This window comes from Aotus nancymaae, unplaced genomic scaffold (assembly GCF_030222135.1).
Source record: "Aotus nancymaae isolate 86718 unplaced genomic scaffold, 86718_ANA_hifiasm-v0.15.2.pri h1tg000015l_1, whole genome shotgun sequence".
Lineage (NCBI taxonomy): Eukaryota > Metazoa > Chordata > Mammalia > Primates > Aotidae > Aotus > Aotus nancymaae.
In genome coordinates this window covers 8,051,019-8,070,452 of record NW_026988427.1, presented here as the reverse complement: position 1 = coordinate 8,070,452, position 19,434 = coordinate 8,051,019, and the positions used below count along the sequence as shown (strand labels likewise).

General features: G+C 43.4%; 1 protein-coding gene across 8 annotated transcripts in view; it reads left to right on the top strand.

Annotated features, from left to right (window-relative positions):
- The window catches only part of NSD1 (nuclear receptor binding SET domain protein 1), a 164,752-nt gene extending 146,215 nt beyond the window's left edge, over window positions 1–18,537 (top strand). For all 8 annotated transcript variants that reach the window (XM_064376591.1, XM_012466412.3, XM_012466413.2 and 5 more), the window contains 5 exons: window positions 879–995; window positions 2,453–2,594; window positions 7,186–7,292; window positions 10,369–10,573; window positions 12,184–18,537. In XM_064376591.1, the coding sequence (XP_064232661.1) occupies window positions 879–995; window positions 2,453–2,594; window positions 7,186–7,292; window positions 10,369–10,573; window positions 12,184–13,802 (2,190 nt within the window). In that variant the 3' untranslated portion in view covers window positions 13,803–18,537. The remainder of the gene's footprint in view (window positions 1–878; window positions 996–2,452; window positions 2,595–7,185; window positions 7,293–10,368; window positions 10,574–12,183) is intronic.
- The last annotated feature ends 897 nt before the right edge of the window (window positions 18,538–19,434 follow it).

Below are 19,434 nucleotides of genomic sequence, written 5' to 3'. Positions count from 1 at the left end.
TCATCTCCCAGTGTGGAAGTATAAAGGGCTTCAGAGATGTGTGACAAAGGAACTGAAACTAGTTTGTCTCTGATTATATTTTATTTTCTTTATTTTTTTGAGAGAGGTTCTCACTCTCTCACCCAGGATGGAGTGCAGTGGTGCCATCTCTGCTCACTGCAACCTCCGCCTTCCAGGGTCAAATGATCCTCCCATTTCAGCCTCCTGAGTAGCAGGGACTACAGGCTTGCGTTACCACACCTGGCTAATTTTTGTATTTTTTGTGGAGGCAAGGTCTCACAATGTTGCCCAGGCTGGTCTCAAACTCCTGGGCTCAAACGATCCTCCCAAAGTGTTGGCATTACAGGTATAAGCCACCACTCCTGGCTTCTGAGGATATTTTAAATTGAGACTTGAAAGGTAAGTAGCTGTTGACTCAGGCAAGGTGGCCATGAAAGCCTTGCAGGTTAGGAGTGAACACGTGTGAAAGCCAGGGTAACTGTAGCATGAGTAGGGAGGATGATACTTTGGAATGTGTAGCGCCAAGGAAGATGAACATAGTTTATTTAGGAAAACCTAATAAGGCTCTGGGGCAGGTAGAGATTGGCCATCCATCTCTCTTTATAAGGAAGCTGTAGTTTACTTACTAATCTTCCATTCTGGAAGATCTTTAGTATCCAGTGTAGCATAATCTTTCTACTGGTACCAGTGGTGGGAGTAAGAAGGTGTTTTTCATTATCAGATAGTTAGGGATCATAAAGTAATTATATGTGCATAAAATTATACTCAGGTAATCTGCTTTGGAGAATTTGATATTTTCATTACTTTTTAAAAAAATGTATACATTTGGATACTGGTGTGTTTTTTTCCATTAAGTCAGGAGTTGTTTCTTGTTCTAGGGTGAATTTGTGAATGAGTATGTGGGTGAGCTTATAGATGAAGAAGAATGCAGAGCTCGAATTCGTTATGCTCAGGAACACGATATCACTAATTTCTATATGCTTACCCTAGACAAAGTAAGTAAGGGGAAGTGCTGTTTTCACTGTTATAAGATTGTAAAGTTTGCGTTGTTCCAGCTATAGTATTTGAAGGCATGTAATGCAGTTCCCAAGAAAGGGTGTTTTCCCAAACCCAGTGGGATTGCTGGATTGGGGTTCTGGAGTAGGTAAGCGTGCTCATTTCTGGGTATTCATGGCCAGAGGCAATACAGCTGCTTTTAAAAAGCCTTGTTTTTGAACCATTCTATGAAAATTGGAGAGTCGATCTTTGAGTATGTTTTCTACAGGATTACAAGTTTGAAGCCAGAAAAGTACATAGTAGTACATAATTTTTTTATTCTTTTATTTTACAGATTGAGAAATTATTTGTGAAACATTTAATTATTGTACTGATAAGTTCATGCAAAATTTTTAAAATCTTTTTGTTTGTTTGTTTGTTTGGATGCCCAGGCTGGCATGCAGTGGCTCGATCTCAGCTCACTGCAGCCTCCACCTCCCAGGTTCAAGCGATTCTCCTGCCTCAGCCTCCTGAGTAGCTGGGACCACAGACATGCACCACCTTGCCCAGCTAATTTTTGTATTTTTAGTAGAGACGGGGTTTACCATGTCGGCCAGGATGGTCTCGATCTCCTGACTTTGTGGCCTTTTTTTTTTTAAATTTATTCTTTCGAGACGGAGTCTCGCTGGAGTACAGGGGCATGATCTCGGCTCACTGCAACCCCTGCCTCCTGGGTTTAAGAGATTCTTGTGCCTCAGCCTCCCAGGTAGCTGGGACTACAGGCACCTGTCACCTTGCCTAGCTAATTTTTGTATTTTTAGTGGAGATGGGGTTTCACCATATTGGCCAGGCTGGTCTCAAACTCCTGACGTCAGGTGATCTGCCTGCCTTGGCCTCCCAAAGTGCTGGAATTACAGGCATGAGCCACCGTGCCCAGCATTAGTTTTTGCAATAAAATCCTTTCTTGATATTTACCTGTGTAAGCATTTCTCAAGTTGTGCACTTAGGCTTTGTGAGATCCTCACCTCCAGATAGTCTGATCTTACTTTGAGATTGGAACTCTGCATTAGTATTTAAATCTTCTTAGGTGATTTCTAATGTGCATCTGGGTTGAAACTACCTAATAGAAAGTGGGACAAGCTGCTGTTTGTAGGGCAGTGGTCCTCAAACTTCACTGTAGTCAGAATCCCCTAGCGGCCTTGTTACGACAGAATGCTGCGGTCCACCCCAGAGTCCCTGTTTTAGTACATTTGGAGCACAGCTCAAGAAATAGCATGTCTAACAAATTGCCAAATGGTGATGGTGCTGGTCCAGAGATCACACTTCCAGAACCAAAGTTCTTTGGGATCTTTTTCTTTTTCCTGAGAGATTCAATATTTACAAATAGGAACTCCAGCTTATTAGGGAGAATAGTCAAATTTTAATCCATAGCAGAGGTCTCAGGAAGTCTGATGTGTAGCTTCTCTTGGAATTCTAGGACCGAATCATTGATGCTGGTCCCAAAGGAAACTATGCTCGGTTCATGAATCATTGCTGCCAGCCCAACTGTGAAACACAGAAGTGGTCTGTGAATGGAGATACCCGTGTAGGCCTTTTTGCGCTAAGTGACATTAAAGCAGGTAAGAATCATTTTAGGATTCTGCAGCTGACATCCGAATTTCAGGGCTTTGGTTTTTTACAAACACCTTCCTCAGATTGAATGAATTTCAGGTTTTATCATCTAAAATCCCAATGTCCTGTAATCCAGAATGAACTTCCAAACTCCCAAGACACATGAAGACCTTACAGGTGGTCCTTGGACATGGATTTTTTTTTTTTTTGGTGTCATAAAATATATAAAATATAAAGTTTATAATTTTAAACATTTTTTATGTGCACTTCTCTGGAATTAAGTTCATTTACATTTTTGTCCAGCCATCACCACCATCCATCTCCAGAACTCATTTCATCTTTCCCTGCTAATACTCTATGCCCACTAAACACTAAGCCTCCATTTTTCTTTCTGAATTTGACTTCTATATGTATTTCATATAAATAGATGATATTTGTCCTTTTGTGACTGGTTCATTTCTTTTATTTATTCATTCATTTTTATTGTCTAGGGACAGAGCCTTACTCTGTTGCCCAAGCTGCAGTAGAGTGGTACCGTCACAGCTCACTGCAGCCTCGAACTACTGGGCTCAAGCAATTCTGCTGCCTCAGCCTCCTGAGTAGCTAGGATTGTAGGCACATTTCCCCATTCCCAGCTTTTTTTTTTTTTGGAGGTGGGGGTAGAGATGGAGTCTTGCTATGTTGCCAAGGCTAGTCTGGAACTCCTGGGCTCAAGTGATCCTCCTACCTCAGCCTCCCAAAGTGCTGGGATTACAGGCGTGAGCCACCTTGCTTGGCTTGGCTTGGCTTATTCTTTCAGTACAATGTCTTCAGGATATGGATGGTTTTAATGGAACAAATTTTCACATTTATATGAACTTCCCACTAATAGGTTTGCTTTAGAAACTACTAACTCTTCAGTCTCCTTTCTCACCTTCCCTTTCACAGTTGCCCTTCTTCGACTTTATAAACCAAAGGTCAGTCTCTCAGTCTTTCATATCTTATGGATTATGGACCCAAGGCTATTTTAAAAATAAACCACAGGTGTGGTGGTATATGCCTGTAGTCTTTGTTACTCAGGAGGCTGGGTCCAGAAATCGCTTGAGTTTAGGAGTTTGAGAAGCAGCCTGGGTAGTATAGTGAGACCTCTGACTCTTAAAAATACACACACAAGGCCGGGTGCTGTAGCTCATGCCTGTAATCCCAGCACTTTGGGAGGCTGAGGCAGATGGATCACAAGGTCAGGAGTTCAAGACCAGCCTGGCCAAGATGATGAAACCCCATCTCTACTAAAACTACAAAAATTACCTGGGTGCTGTGGCAGGTGCCTGTAATCCCAGCTACTCAGGAGGCTGAGGCAGGAGAATCACTTGAACCTGGGCAGCAGAGGTTGCAGTGAGCCAAGATCTTGCCACTGGACTCCAGCCTAGATGACGGAGTGAGACTCTGTCTCAACAACAACAACAACAAAAATAACATACACAAAACAACAAAAACCTGTCAACCTCTAGGATGCCAAAGAACAGGACCTTTGGAGAATCTAGTGCTCTGTCATGGCTCACCTGGGTACCTGTCTCTCTAATGGGGTAGTGAGATGGTTGTAACCAGGACAAATAATAATAAGTTTATTTGAATTTAAAGTAAATCTGATATGGCTGAGTGGTTTGACAGTAAAGATATGTGGTATTTTCCATAAAAGATCTTAATCTATACCTTCAGCGTTTTGATACAGTTACTTTGAACATATATACCTATGCATGTAACACACTCCAAATTGCATGATTTTTTAAATATTAAAATTTCTGTAAACTTTTGTTTTGTTTTGTTTTGTTTTTTTGAGATGGAGTCTCGCACCGTCACCCAGGCTGTGGTGCAGTGGTGTGATCTTGGTTCACTGATCTTTGCCTCCTGGGTTCAAGCAGTTCTCCTGCTTCAGCCTCCTGAGTAGCTGGGACTACAGGCGTGCGCCACCACACCCAGCTAATTTTTTTTTTTTTTTTTGTATTTTTAGTAAAGACCAAAATGGGGTTTCACCATGTTGGCCAGGATGGTCTCAATCTCCTGACCTCGTGATCCACTCACCATGCCCAGCCAACTTTGTACATTTTGAAATGTACAAGAAAGTATATTAGTTTTCAAATTTAGTTTTGCCAAGGATATGAGTAAAACAGTAAAAATCAGTCTCCTATATTCGAACTGGGATAGAACTGGCCTCAGTAGTCTAATATACAATTGTATAGTCTAATTACTGTTGAAGCAGAAATCCCATTTGAATGTTCTGGAAGACTTTAGTGCTCTTTTGCTCAGTCACTGTTGTCCTCAGGAAGCTTTGATCAAGATAAAATAATTAAAATGATGTTTGTTCAGATCTTAGTCTGTTTTTGTGTTTGTTTTTTAAATTTAATCTATGGGACACTCAGTATATTTTTTCCTTCATTCTTTTCTCCATTTTTCTCTCTGATCACCCCAGGGTTGGAGAGGTTCTTCCATATTAAATCAATATAAATATAGTTCCTCTGTAATAAATCAATCATATGATTTAGTTGTATGTCTGCTGAGTGCTGACAGTCCCATTCTTCTACTCAGAACCTTCAGTTCATATCCATGGGGATGTCCTCTGTCGTGTCTAGCAGAGAATCCCAACACTTTGGGAGGCCAGTTTCTCTTCTTTTTTTCCTGTTTTCATCAGCTCGGTAGCTTGGTATTGAAATTCTCAGACTTTCTTCCTATTCTCATTTGGCTTCCGGTCTGCATAGATTCAGGATGGGGAAAATGAGACAGGATGTGCTAAGTGACAGGTGAAGTGCCTGTCAGAGCTGAGGCCTTCATTGAACTTCCTGGGCTCTTTGCATACTCTCCCACATGTGCCATCTTTACTCCTTGTTTATCTCTTCTCTGACGCCCTTTGCCATGTCCAGTAACTGGAGTTCTATCAAGGATTATTGCATGTTGGACTCTTTCCTAGAATGGTATCACTGTTTACTTTATGAGCACTGATAATTTCTGATTTAATTTAGCCACTATGTGATTATGCTTACACCGTGTATATTCAGTGAGCAGCCAGTTACGGCAAGTGTCCTGCTTTCTTATATTTATGTATAAGGTAGAGTTCTGTATTATAAGCACATCATGTCTCCAAAAATTTAGTTATCCATAAATCTTTTATTAAGAAAAAAACAGCATGGGGCTGGGCACAGTGGCTCACGCCTATAATCCCAACACTTTGGGAGGCCAAGGTGGGCGGCTCACTTGAGGTCAGGAGTTTGAGACCAGCCTGGCCCCATCTCTACTAAAAATACAAAATTAGCCAGGCATAGTGGCAGGCACCTGTAATTCCAGCTACTCGGAAGACTGAGGCGGGAGAATAGCTTGAACCCAGGAGGCAGAAGTGGCTGCAGTGAGCCAGGATCGCATCACCGCACTCCAGCCTGGGCAACAGAGCGAATCTCTGTCTCAAAAAAAAAAAAAAAAAAAAGAAAGAAAGAAAAAGAAAAAAAACAGTGTGAATAAAACCACCAAAGATTCAATCCAGTAAGTTCAGGCATGAGATGGGAAATATGGCCCTCCTGTTAAATTGGTCAGTCTCACTCAGTACCTGCAAGCTCCTTATGGCATGAGCCTCTTATCAGACCGTGAATAATTCTGCTATTCCTATAGCATGACCCCTAAGTTAGCTCCTTTGTATTTTGAATATATTTGAATAAAGAAATAATGATACTAATGATTTTATTCAACATTATATCAGTCTCACTGATAAAAGGCATGTCAGACTGCAAAGGGAAATCTTCCTAAAGCTTGACAGTTTTTAATAGGAACAGTGGTTACTTTATGCAGTTACCGTAAACTATTAGCCCTGTGCAAAGGTAACCTCTTTGTATATTTGGTAGGCCTTCCATAACTGGCTTTTAGTTATGGGCTTTAAGTTTGAATGTTTCTTTTATTTCCTCTCACACTTTTGATGAATGGACCTTTGACAGAAAGAGGACAGTTTTTTTTGAGTACCTTTTATTAAAGTTTACAAATTACTGCTATGTGCATTGTCATATTCTCTCAGTAAGCTTGTTAGATTTCTCCATTTTAAAATGGGCTGCTCAGGGTTCACATTACCCTGCTAAGGCTGTGACGTAACTGGACCTACAACCACTCTGTAATCTACATATTTCCAGTGTTATTCTGTACTGAGATGCCTCTCCAGAGTGCTGCCAGGTAACACGTGTTCACCTGAGAACAGACAAATGAGTTTTCCTCATACTTGTATTCCCAGGGCCTGACACACTGATAAGATGTTTTTTGTTTGTTTTAGTAATGAATTTGCATATTTTGAATCTGAATGGTTAGTAAACAAATGAAAGACAACTTGAGGTAATCAACACCTCTATAGTAAAAGTTATCTTAAATATTACTTGTTAAGCCATTTAAGTTTTCTCTGTTAAATTGTGTTAGCTGATTATGAATGTCATGGGATTAGAATTTATTAAAATATAGGATTAGAGTTAATCCTTTTTAAAAATTCTTTTTAAAATTAATTTGTTCTCTTGGGATTTGGTATCCTTTGTAATTAATACAGAAATAATATAATTAAAACCATAGATATTAATATTTTCATGGTCTCTTATGCAGGCACTGAACTTACCTTCAACTACAACCTAGAATGTCTTGGGAATGGAAAGACTGTTTGCAAATGTGGAGCCCCGAACTGCAGTGGCTTCTTGGGTGTAAGGCCAAAGGTACCACCTTTCCAGACTTCTGCTTTGGGATTAGTGATGCAGTCCTACCTCCCTAACAGTGTCAGGGCAGTCTTCATTTTAAGAAGATATTTATTTGAAATTGTTGACATTGAGCCAGGCCTGGTGGCTCATGCCTGTAATCCCAGCACTTTGGGAGGCTGAGGCAGGTGGATCACCAGAGGTCAGGAGTTTGAGACCAGCCTGGACAACATGGTGAAACCCCATCTCTACTAAAAATATAAAAATTAACTAGGCATGGTGGCACGTGCCTGTAGTCCCAGCTACTGAGGTGGCTGAGGAAGGAGGATCACTTGAACCCAGGAGGCGGAGATTGCAGTGAGTCAAGTTCACACCACTGCACTCTAGCCTGGATGACAGAGCAAGACTCCGTCTCAAAAAAAAAAAAAGAAATTAATGACATTGAATAGGTGTTGATAGGGCCACTTGCAATTCACTAAGCATTTGGCTGATCAATTCAATTACATAAGAGGTTTTAAAGAATATTCTTAGCCTGGCGCGGTGGCTCACGCCTGTAATCCCAGCACTTTGGGAGGCCAAGGCGGGTGGATCACGAGGTCAAGAGATCGAGACCATCCTGGTCAACATGGTGAAACCCCGTCTCTACTAAAAATACAAAAAATTAGCTGGGCATGGTGGTGCGTGCCTGTAATCCCAGCTACTCAGGAGGCAGAGGCAGGAGAATTGCCTGAACCTAGGAGGCGGAGGTTGCGGTGAGCCGAGATCGCACCATTGCACTCCAGCCTGGGTAACAAGAGCGAAACTCCGTCTCAAAAAAATAAATAAAATAAAAGAATATTCTTGAAGTGTTTTGCACCATCTGACTTTAATTGGTGATCCTTTTCTAGATAATAATGCTGTGAAATAAGACCTTATAAAGAAGGCTAGTTACCTCCCTTGTCTTGATCTCACATCTCCTAATAAGCCACTTGGATTCTTGGTATATCTGTGTGTCTCTCTCTCTCTCTCTGTTTCTCTTTCTGAAGATACCAAAAACTCTGGAGTTTCTAAATGTAGCATAACATCATAGATAAAAGTAGAACTCTTAATCTCCCCACTATAACAAAGTATAAGCATTGTTGTGTCTTCCTGTTTTTTAGTGTGCACTTTCTGAAAAATTGAATTCTAATTCTGTAACTGTTAAGTATTATTTCCACGTCTGTGTCCTCCTTTTCTTATTTTTTTAAAGTCCTTGCTGATTATTTTTAGTGACTGTGTTAATTTTTTAATATAATGGATGGACATACTAGATGAACATCTGGATGTTTCAAGATTTCTCTATCATAAGTAAGAGCATAGTAAAAATTGAAGTTTGATGCAAAGTAGACTAAATAGTGGCTTCAGTGGAGAATGTTCCGTATGCCTTTTTGATTTTGAAACTCAACATTAAGAACTGAAAACATGTAAATTAACATAGAAGCCAATAAGAAGGGTAAATAAATTTGTTTTTGAGATGGAGTCTCGCTCTGTTGCCCAGGCTGGAGTGCAGTGGTGTGATCTCAGCTCACTGCAACCTCTGCCTCCCAGGTTCAAGCAGTTCTCCTGTCTCAGCCTTCCAAGTAGCTGGGATTATAGGTGCCCGCCACCACACCTGGCTAATTTTTTGTACTTTTAGTAGAGACAAGGTTTCACCATGTTGGCCAGGCTGGTCTTGAACTTCTGACCTCAGGTGATCCACCTGTCTTGGCTTCCCAAAGTGCTGGGATTACAGGTGCGAGCCACCGTGCCTGTCCAAAAAAGAGTACGTAATTTTGAGCAATAACAGGAAAATGAAGAACATCCAATGATTGTTTTTTATCTTGTTAATTAAGGAGAATCACCTCTATATTGGGTTTTATTTTGCTTTTTGTTTAGTTTTTGTTGGTTTAATGTTGTTCCTTAAGATGTTCGTTGACTTGTTTCCTATAAATTAAAATAGTAACTGAGTTTAACCCATATTTAATGGTGGTAAGTGTACTGTAGATGTCTGTTTCTGCATTCTTGAGGTTTGCATAGGATAGCATTTTACAGGAATTAGTGAGAGGTAGATGCTATAGCAGAAACTGAGAAATAAGAGATCACTGTGGACTTTCAGTAGACAGTGGTCTGTCAGAATAGGATGGACCTCCATTAAGCCTTGTAGATTGGTCCTAGATGTTTCTGGGTTAAAATGAATAATGTGATGAAGAGCCACAGGATTTGGTGACCCAAGTGTGGGCTGCAGGGAACATGGAGAGGACATCTGCTGGCTGCTCCAGGGTCCGTCTTGGGAGTGGGGGACATGAAGCTAATTTGACTTGATATGTATCAAGTCAAGTTAATCGAAGTTAATTCATGGTCACCGCAGGGACCCTGCATTAACTTTTTTGTGTCTTAACACAGCGCTAAGTTCAGTTACGCTTTGTTGAATGAATGAGAAACGTGTATATACATACAGAAACCTTCTTTAATTTTGAAAGTAGACAAATACAAAATAAAACTTTGGCTGGGCGCAGTGGCTCATGCCTGTAATGCCAGGACTTTGGGAGGCCGAAGTGGGTAGATCAGGAGATCAGGAGCTTTAGACCAGTCTGGCTAACATGATGAAACCCCGTCTTTTCTAAAAATAGAAAAATTAGCCGGGTGTGGTGGTGGGCGCGTGCCTGTAATTCCAGCTATACTCAGGAGGCTGAGGCAGGAGAATTGCTTGAACCCAGCAGGTGGAGATTGTAGCGAGCTGAGATTGCACCACTGCACTCCAGCCTGGGCAACAGAACAAGATTTCCTCTAAATAAATAAATAAATAAATAAATAAATAACTTATGAAAGGCATGACATTTAACACCAGCCTTATGTATCAGCAAAAAACAGAAGGATTTTTGTCTTCTATTTTGTTCAGGTGGCAAGAGTAGTTGATACAAAAGTGGTAATTATTGCTACGTAACTGTGACGTACCAGGTACCTTTCCTGCATTTTATCTTCATGACAATCCCTTTTCCCAAAGAAGAGAATGAGGCTCAGAAAGGATAGTTAACCTTGTTAAGATTGGTACTAACATGTTGGCAGAATGCTGACAGAATGCTCAATATCTGACTTGTAGAATCAACCCATTGCCACAGAAGAAAAGTCAAAGAAATTCAAGAAGAAGCAACAGGGGAAGCGCAGGTCCCAGGGTGAAATCACAAAGGAGCGAGAAGATGAGTGTTTTAGTTGCGGGGATGCTGGCCAGCTCGTTTCCTGCAAGAAGCCAGGCTGCCCAAAAGTTTACCATGCAGACTGTCTCAATCTGACCAAGCGACCAGCAGGTTGGTGCCAAAATCCATTCATAATGCTACTTGTTCTCTCCATAATACTCAGGGTCTCATGCCATTTGCTTCAGCCTGAAAGTAAGTGCCGTTTGGTCTTCCCATGCATAATTTTGAGGGGTGTAGTCTGTTTTCTCAATTTGGAAATAATGAAAACAAAGGCTTAGATATCTTAGTTATGAAGAATGGAACAGAAATGCACTTGCTGTGTTTCAAGTCCTTTACTTACATTTATGTTTTTTATCCCCCTAGCAACCCATAAAGGTTGGTTTTCTTCCATCATGCATGTGAAGAAACAGAGTTAGGATTGGTGAGGTGACCTTGCACACATATATGGAGAGCTGGGTTTTTTACTCCAAGACTATTAAGTCATAATTGCCTTTCTAGAGAAAGAAAGATTCAGATAGTAAAGCCTTTAGGTGGTTCTAGTCCATGAGAAATGGATTGCCACCCTTTTAGCACTTCCTCCCTTGCTTCCTTACCCGTAGTGGGGTCTCCCCCCATGGAAAGTAGACTTTTTTCTCTAAAGGAGATGTGGTTGTATCAGTTAATACATGAGAAAGCTGCTCAGGTGGATGTGGTGCTCAGTAAATTTGTAGTTGAAGAAATTGAGAACCTTAGTGATTTGGGGTTAGAGGATTTTAGGGATTTGGATATGCCATCTATTTTAAAGGACAAAACAGAGAAACCAGTAGGGAGCTGTTCCAGGGTGAGATTATATATTACTAGTGACCTGTTTCCAAGAATCGCAGAAGCTGAAGAATTTTGGGATATAAGTATAAGGAATTTGTCCCCAAATTGGCTTTCCTTCAGTGTATATTGGCCAAAGTCATGAAATAAACTGAGGTAGGATGAGGGCAAGACTGTCACAATGACCTGTCAGCAGTAGGAAGTAGAATTGTTTCATAATCAATTGCTCGGGGCTGTCACTGGCATAGGCTGTGATAGAACCAATCTTGCCTATTTGCCAGGAGTGGGAGCTAGTGTAATTGATGTGAAGGTGGAAACACTGTCCTTAGTCAAGACTCTCAGGTTTCATGAAATGGGGCAAGGTAGATAAAAGCTCAGATCAGCTTTGGGTATTTTCTACTGACTTCATGTGAACAACATATAATGTGCTGGTCTCAAGACTTAAAATTGAACAAAGGTAAATCTTCCATTTTTCATAATTTTATATCTTTTCTATTACTGCTAATAAGCAAATAAGCAAGAATCTAAATAGCTGAGATATTTCTCTTTGAGTTGCTAATTTAAAAGCTGTATAGTACAAATGGAGAATGCCAAAATATGAAAGTAATATCTTACGTTTCATGTAAAAGAAGCTTTATGCTGTCCCCGCACCCCCCCCCACCTCCTTGCTGGAAACAGTCATAGAAATACTGGTTTACTTCTCTGCTTGTATATTAAGTTGATACTAATTGCTATTTGATAATTCACTGTTTATGTATTCTGTGCAGAAGAAGAAGCTGGAATTCTGGGGCAAGAGGTGGCTAGTGAGTAGCATAAACTAGCTGAACCAGGAGCAATGTGAAAGAGAGTCATCATAGCCATGGCCCATGTGATATGTATCTCTTTTTTCCTAAACTTTTGTTTTACTTCTCTGTTTTCAGGGAAATGGGAATGTCCATGGCATCAGTGTGACATCTGTGGGAAGGAAGCAGCCTCCTTCTGTGAGATGTGCCCCAGCTCCTTTTGCAAGCAGCATCGAGAAGGGATGCTTTTCATTTCCAAACTGGATGGGCGTCTGTCTTGTACTGAGCATGATCCCTGTGGGCCCAATCCTCTGGAACCTGGGGAGATCCGTGAGTATGTGCCTCCCCCAGTACCGCTGCCTCCAGGGCCAAGCACTCACCTGGCAGAGCAATCATCAGGAATGGCTGCTCAGGCACCCAAAATGTCAGATAAACCTCCTGCTGACACCAACCAGACGCTGTCGCTCTCCAAAAAAGCTCTGGCAGGGACTTGTCAGAGGCCACTGCTACCTGAAAGACCTCTTGAGAGAACTGACTCCAGGCCCCAGCCTTTAGATAAGGTCAGAGACCTTGCTGGGTCAGGGACCAAATCCCAATCCTTGGTTTCCAGCCAGAGGCCACTGGACAGGCCACCAGCAGTGGCAGGACCAAGACCCCAGCTATCTGACAAACTCACTCCAGTGACCAGCCCAAGCTCCTCACCCTCAGTCAGGTCCCAACCACTGGAAAGACCTCTGGGGAAGGCTGACCCAAGGCTTGATAAATCCATAGGTGCTGCCAGCTCAAGGCCCCAGTCACTGGAGAAAACCCCAGTTCCCACTGGCCTGAGACTTCCACCGTCAGACAGACTGCTCATTACCAGCAGTCCCAAACCCCAGACTTCAGACAAGCCCCCTGATAAACCCCCTGCCTCTTTGTCCCAGAGACTTCCACCTCCTGAGAAAGTACTGTCAGCTGTGGTCCAGACCCTTGTAGCTAAAGAAAAAGCACTGAGGCCTGTGGACCAGAATACTCAGTCAAAAAATAGAGCTGCTTTGGTGATGGATCTCATAGACCTAACTCCTCGCCAAAAGGAGCGGGCAGCTTCACCTCATGAGGTCACACCACAGGCTGATGAGAAGATGCCAGTGTTGGAGTCAAGTTCATGGCCTGCCAGCAAAGGTCTGGGGCATATACCGAGAGCTGTTGAGAAAGGCAGCATGTCACATCCTCTTCAGACACCTGGGAAAGCAACGGCCCCTTCAGAGGACCCCTGGCAAGCTGTTAAATCACTCACCCAGGCCAGACTTCTTTCTCAGCCGCCTGCCAAGGCCTTTTTATATGAGCCAACAACTCAGGCCTCAGGAAGAGCTCCTGCAGGGACTGAGCAGACCCCAGGGCCTCTTAGCCAAGCTCCAGGCCTGATGAAGCAGATGGTTGGAGGCCAGCAACTACCTGCACTTGCTGCCAAGAGTGGGCAGTCCTTTAGGTCTCTCGGGAAATCCCCAGCCTCCCTCCCCACTGAAGAAAAGAAGTTGGTAACCACAGAGCAAAGTCCCTGGGCCCTGGGAAAAGCTTCAACGCGGGCAGGGCTCTGGCCCCTAGTGGCTGGACAGACACTGGCACAGTCTTGCTGGTCTGCTGGGAGCACACAGACATTGGCACAGACTTGCTGGTCTCTTGGAAGAGGGCAAGACCCCAAACCAGAGCAAAATACACTTCCAGCTCTTAACCAGGCTCCTTCCAGTCACAAGTGTGCAGAATCAGAACAGAAGTAATACCAATCAATCTAACATGAACAAACAAGCTGCCCCCAGGGTACCATTTGGGGAGGGGAAATCTTTTCTTTCTTTCCCCCTTGAAGAAAAAGAAATCTGCCCCCAACACTTTCCCACTGTTATTCTTCCCTTATATCCCAACACTCAGAACTCTTGTGACATTATCCAGTGGGGACTTATGGTTGTGTGAACCATGTATGAAAATCCAGTGGGCCCCACCCAAGGAGACAGACAGACTTGGGTCTCTTTCCCTCAACTTTTCCACATGGTCATCGTGAAATAAAAAGTCCACTCTGGAGTCAAGTATGGAATTCAATTCCGCTGGTCAGGTTGGAAGGTATAGGGGCTCTCAAACCAGATTTCCCTAACCAGATAGAGCCCCATTGAGGGCACCTAGGAACCCTTGGAAGGAAATGATGTTCTTTCAAATCAGTGGCGATTTCCTGAGCATTCACATGTTCTAGGCCGGGTGCTAGTCACTGATGGTAGTAGATACAGAGATAAATAAGGCCTCATCCCTGTGAGCCTGAATTCCAAGGCTTTCAAGAACCTTTGACCAGGAAATAACAGGAAGTTCTAAGGGGCCCTGGGGTTTTAGACTCATTTTGAAATGTCCTTTGTGGCACCAGAAGTGGTTGTGTTGAGTAAGTGTCTCTGGGCTGGGGTGTGCATAGGTGCGTGTGCATGCACGCACACTCACAAGACTCCTCTATAGATGGAAGGGTGCTGCATTGAAGCCAAGTGAGGCTTTTGGCTCGGGTAGCCACTGTTGCTTCTGTCTGGGCTGTGCAGAGTCTAAAGATCAGTCCTTGGAGGAGCAAGTGGTCAGGGAGAGCTGGGCGCTATGCGAATGTAGCTTTCCAGCAGTGAAAGAAGGCATTTGGCAAGCTTCTCTTTCTTTACTTTTGTTTCTACCTATTTTTCTCCTTGTACATGAATCCACCCCATCCCCATTTCCCTAAAACACTCAGGTGCTTTCAGATTTCAGAGCCTCGGGCAGTGGACATAGGGAATCTCTGACAAGCTCTGAGCTAGATACACCAGCTTCAGGAAGAGTACCAGATGCTGATGGGAAATCACTTTTCCCCAGTCCTTTTCCCTCCTGAGTGGAGGGGGTTGTCTTTGCCTCCCTGAGAATTGCTGTGCTCTGTACTGAGAATGCTTGCCTGCTGACTTAGCTCAAAGGCAAGCCAGAACTCTTCCCTGAAGACTGACGAGAGGTGGTGTTTAGAGCAATGTCCAGGCTAAGATGACTCCTAATAACTGCTGATTATCTGTTACTGCTGCCCTGAGCTGGGGCCCAAGGGCTGGGAAATCTGTTGGTGCTACCCTGCCCTACCATTCACCCAGCTCACAGACTGCCAACAGGAAGTGCTGTTTGGCTAGTTTCCTCCCACTTCCCTACCCGTCCTTTGTTCTTAGACCAACATGTTTACCTCTCTGCTTTGCCAACTTAGCCAGCAGCTTTAGCCAGCAGGCCATCCCCTGGCCCTAACATCTCCTGGCCGTTCTCTCTTATTTATGGCTTTCACATGCTCAACAGGATTCTGTATTTGGTCCCAATTTCCTCAAATTCTTATTGAGGTTACTCCCATCACTTCCATGGAGGGAACAATAGTTATTATAGAAGCATTTGCGCTTTATCTAAAAATAGAATCTGTTTTTATTTCCCAAAGCCTGTCTCTAAGGTTGAGACACTTGAACTCAGGCAGAGGGACGAGGCTGGGCAGGGCTGTCCCAAATTTAGGGGCCTATCCCTGCATTTCACTGAGACCTCGGAATCTCCTCTGTGAATTCCACCTGCCTAGTTCTCCCCTTTCATCCTGTCTCTCTTCCCACATCATCAAAGAGGAAAAGCTCTTTGTTCAAAAGGAAGAGAAAACATAAAGCATCTTATTTTCTTTTAAAAGAATTTTAAACCGTGAAAAAGATATTTTTAAAGAAATTCACCCAGAACATTAAAGTTCATTATATTAAGTATTTATCATGTGTGAGAATAATAAGTATATAACTGCAGCTAGTAGATCCCTTTCCCTAATCTTTTAGGTCATATCAGTAGGGTTTGCTTGGTGCCAGTCCTGTGCCCTTTTCTCTCCAGTCATCTGTAGCTGTGATCAGAAAAAGATATCTGCACTGCACTGTCAGAGTCTCCTTTCACTATGTTGTGTGTTAAATTACCGTAGCTCTTTGTTTCATGAAATAAACTGTGAATTTAGGGGGGCGGGGGGAGGGCAGGCTATGTAAAAATTTTCAGTGGAGAAGTCTGATCCTAAAGTAGCTTCTCTAAAGTAGGCTTTCGTAGGTAATCAACTTGACAGCAGTCTAGATGTCTCACGGGACGAGGGAGTGAGGGAAAGGGGCCATGGTTGGCTGCTTTGTGGTTTTGTTTTGGTTCTTTCCATTCTCCGCTATTCATTGGCGGCTTCATTCCAGACCTGCCTGGGAAAACAGCTTCTGAGCCATTTTGGGGAGCAGTTCGTCATTGGAAAGGATGGACACCTGGGCTTCCTTCAAGGGCCATTGAATGGAAACTAGAAAACCATTGGAAACTAGAAATTTGAGTTATTGGGCCTGCCAAGAGCAGCATCTGATACTACATTGTTAAAATCATGAAAGCAGTCACTATCCAATTAGAAGAAAAGTCAGAACTGTTGGAAATGTGACTCTTGGATGAAGGTGGGGAGGGAGTGGCCTTGCCAGCCCTGTGGGACGTCTCCTCAAGCTTATAATAAGACTCCTTTTCCAAGCGGATGTGAATTGGAGTGAAAAGGAAATCCTTCATCTTAGAAAACTTCTGGTCCTATGCTTGGAAATTGAGATCTCAAGAGAGTTTGCCTTGGAGGCCAGCTCCCCAGGAAGGCTTTTCCAGGGACAAGGCAAAGGTTGAAATGCTCCATAGGTAGCTAGAAAGCCAATGTATCTCCTAGCCCTGCTAAATCAGAAAAAAATTATGGAAAATATCGAAATTTACATTCAAAGCCTAATTTGCTTCTCTTAATGGAGCCAACCCAGTCTAATAGCAAAATAGCTCTCATTGCTACACAAACATCCTCAGTTTTAAATGTCTGCTTTACCCTGTTACTGAGTTTGAGATGACTTAAATCACTGTGTTGACTCTCTTCTGAACCAAATCTTTAACATTGATGAAAATAGTTATTTTATTCTTTACATCCTTCACCCCACACTACGGTCAGGGCGTGAAACGTACTATGGATCCCTTCCCAGGCTCGACACTGTCTGCACACTGGAGCTGGACTCCCAGGTTATAATTCTAATGTTGCCTCGTGAGAACGGAATGGCAGGAAGTTAGTTTGGTCCTGGCAGCTTCCCCCATAGGGAATAATGAGGACAGCATGAAACTTGGATAGGTTTTACCCTTAGCCTCTATAAGGTGGATTTTCTCCTAAGGCTTTTTAAATGATAATGTCATCCTCTTGGGGTTTGTCAGCCAGGTTAGAGGAGCCCAGTGTCCTAACCTGTCTGAGATCATGGCAGAGAAGGAGCTTCCTCCAGCCCCTTTTCTGCTAAGTCTCATTTGAGCGGTTCCACGTGTAGACATTCCGCGTCACTGCTTGGTAGCTGCTGTGGGAACCTGTCATTGGCTGTGGCCAGTTAGTTCTCAGCTGAGCTTCCTAGGGCCCAGTGCAACAGGGCCAGAGGCTGCTGTAGTGTAAACTGAAATAATAGATCATTGTTTTGTACACACAAACAAATGTAATGATGGTGCTAATTTCATGGTATAAATAAGCACTGCCAAGGGTTGAGGGACTGGCGGCTTAAGAAACCCAGATTCCTATTTGGGAGAAGGAGATTTTATGTAGAAAGGTTTCTTTGAGGCTTTGTTAAAAGTGGGGAGAAGGAAGATCCTCAGTGAAGCCTATACCCAACCCTGGATTGGCCCAGTGCAATCCAGAGGTGGAAGAGATCCTGTATCCAGGTGAAGGTGGCCATTGAGTTTCTCAGGGCTGGGGCCACCTTGTCCATAGCCTCCGTCCACTGCCTGGAGCAGGTCGTTAGAGAGCTCTGGGTGTTGGGTCTCCCTCAGCTCCCTTCTGCCCCTCTCTACCTCTTCCACTCATGGAAGCACCTCTACTGCTTATGAAGATTAAGGGTAATATTTTATAAGGAAGTGGAAAGAATTTAACTAGAAATCCACAGCCTTGGAAGAAGTGTTTTGAGTTTTAACATGCTGTTTCTGCTTATGTGGTCCCTTCTCTAGAGCTGCTCTCCCGTGACTTTCAAAACATCAGGTTATTGTGGGGCTTCAGGTATAAGGTCCTGGAAGTTAAGCAAAGTTTTCTAGACAAGAGATGGGCACAGGGAGTAGAAGCAGAAATAAATGGTTCTAGTGTTTTCAACTTCCAGGGTTGGGGCAGGCCAGAGCAAGGCGGTCTCGTTGAGGTGGGTGCTACCTGTGTGTGTGTAGATGAGTGTGCTGAAGGTGGGGAGGGCAGCACACAGCAGCTCATGGCAGAGCTGCTTCCTAGGTCTTGGCAGAGAGGCAAGCTGACGATAAACATCTATCTATATTGTTAAGAAAGGGGTCAGGGGGGATCAGCCAAGGTCCATCATTGTTTTTTGCCCCCTTCCCCTGCCCCTATAGATTGTCAGCTGTAAGTGAAACTCCTAGTGAAAAAGAGGGGAGCCCTGTGGTAGGAGTCCCCATAAATATGTACTGTAATTCTTTGTATATAGAAAAAAATTTACTGTAAAGTAAAGTTTAACTTTACTCATATATGGCCCTTGCCCTGTGTTTTTATTGGTTGTGGGGAGTTGTAGCCTAACAGGAGGGAGGACTGTTTGGGGTGAGAGCAGGAGCCAGCCGGAGATAGTATGGGGTGGGGGTGGGGCAGGGATACTGTGGAGCTAAGCCCTTCCTCTAAGCACATCATGGGAGAAGTGTGTTTCCTCCCAGCAGCCACAGGGCTGCCCAAGCCTTTTTCTCTCCTGTTGGGAGTGGCTGGTGTCAGTTTCAGTCTCCCTCCACAGGAAGCCTCCATCACTCATGAAGGAAGTGCAGTTTTGAGGAATTGGTTTTTTAAAAGGAAGTGGAACCAACTCTCAGTGTGAGTCTGACCATATTGGCTAAGTTTTATATTCTTCAAAGGCAGGTGTTGTCCACTGCGGAGGACTCAGCCTAGGCCTAAAAGCAGGAAAGCAGAGGCAAAGGATAAACTAAGGCAAAGCCCCTGGCCTGGGGCCACATCTCTCATACCGGAAAGAGCTACAGTAAATTTCCTTCTGGTTGAACAGGAAGTGTCAGCCCTGTTTACAATTAACACCTGATCCCTCAGAAATATATGGACCTTCAACGCCTAATACTTTGGAGGACACTTGGGAGTTTGCTTCCCCTTGTGACCTAGTCCTGAACTTCCTGCCCTTTCAACAAAAAGTGCTTGGGAAGATTGGGAAAAACATTTAGTACTAGAATTACTCTTCACTTAGGATCTCACAATCCTTGGGCTGTGTAGTAGTCACCTTATGTCATAGATGAGAAACTCAGGCTGAGGGTTTAAGTCCCTTTTCCAAATTGGAACCAAATCTAGATCCATCAGACCTTTCTCTCTTACAGAACTTAGGACTTTTCTACCATTAAACTGCATTGTAGGATGTCCCTGGGATGCTCAGGACC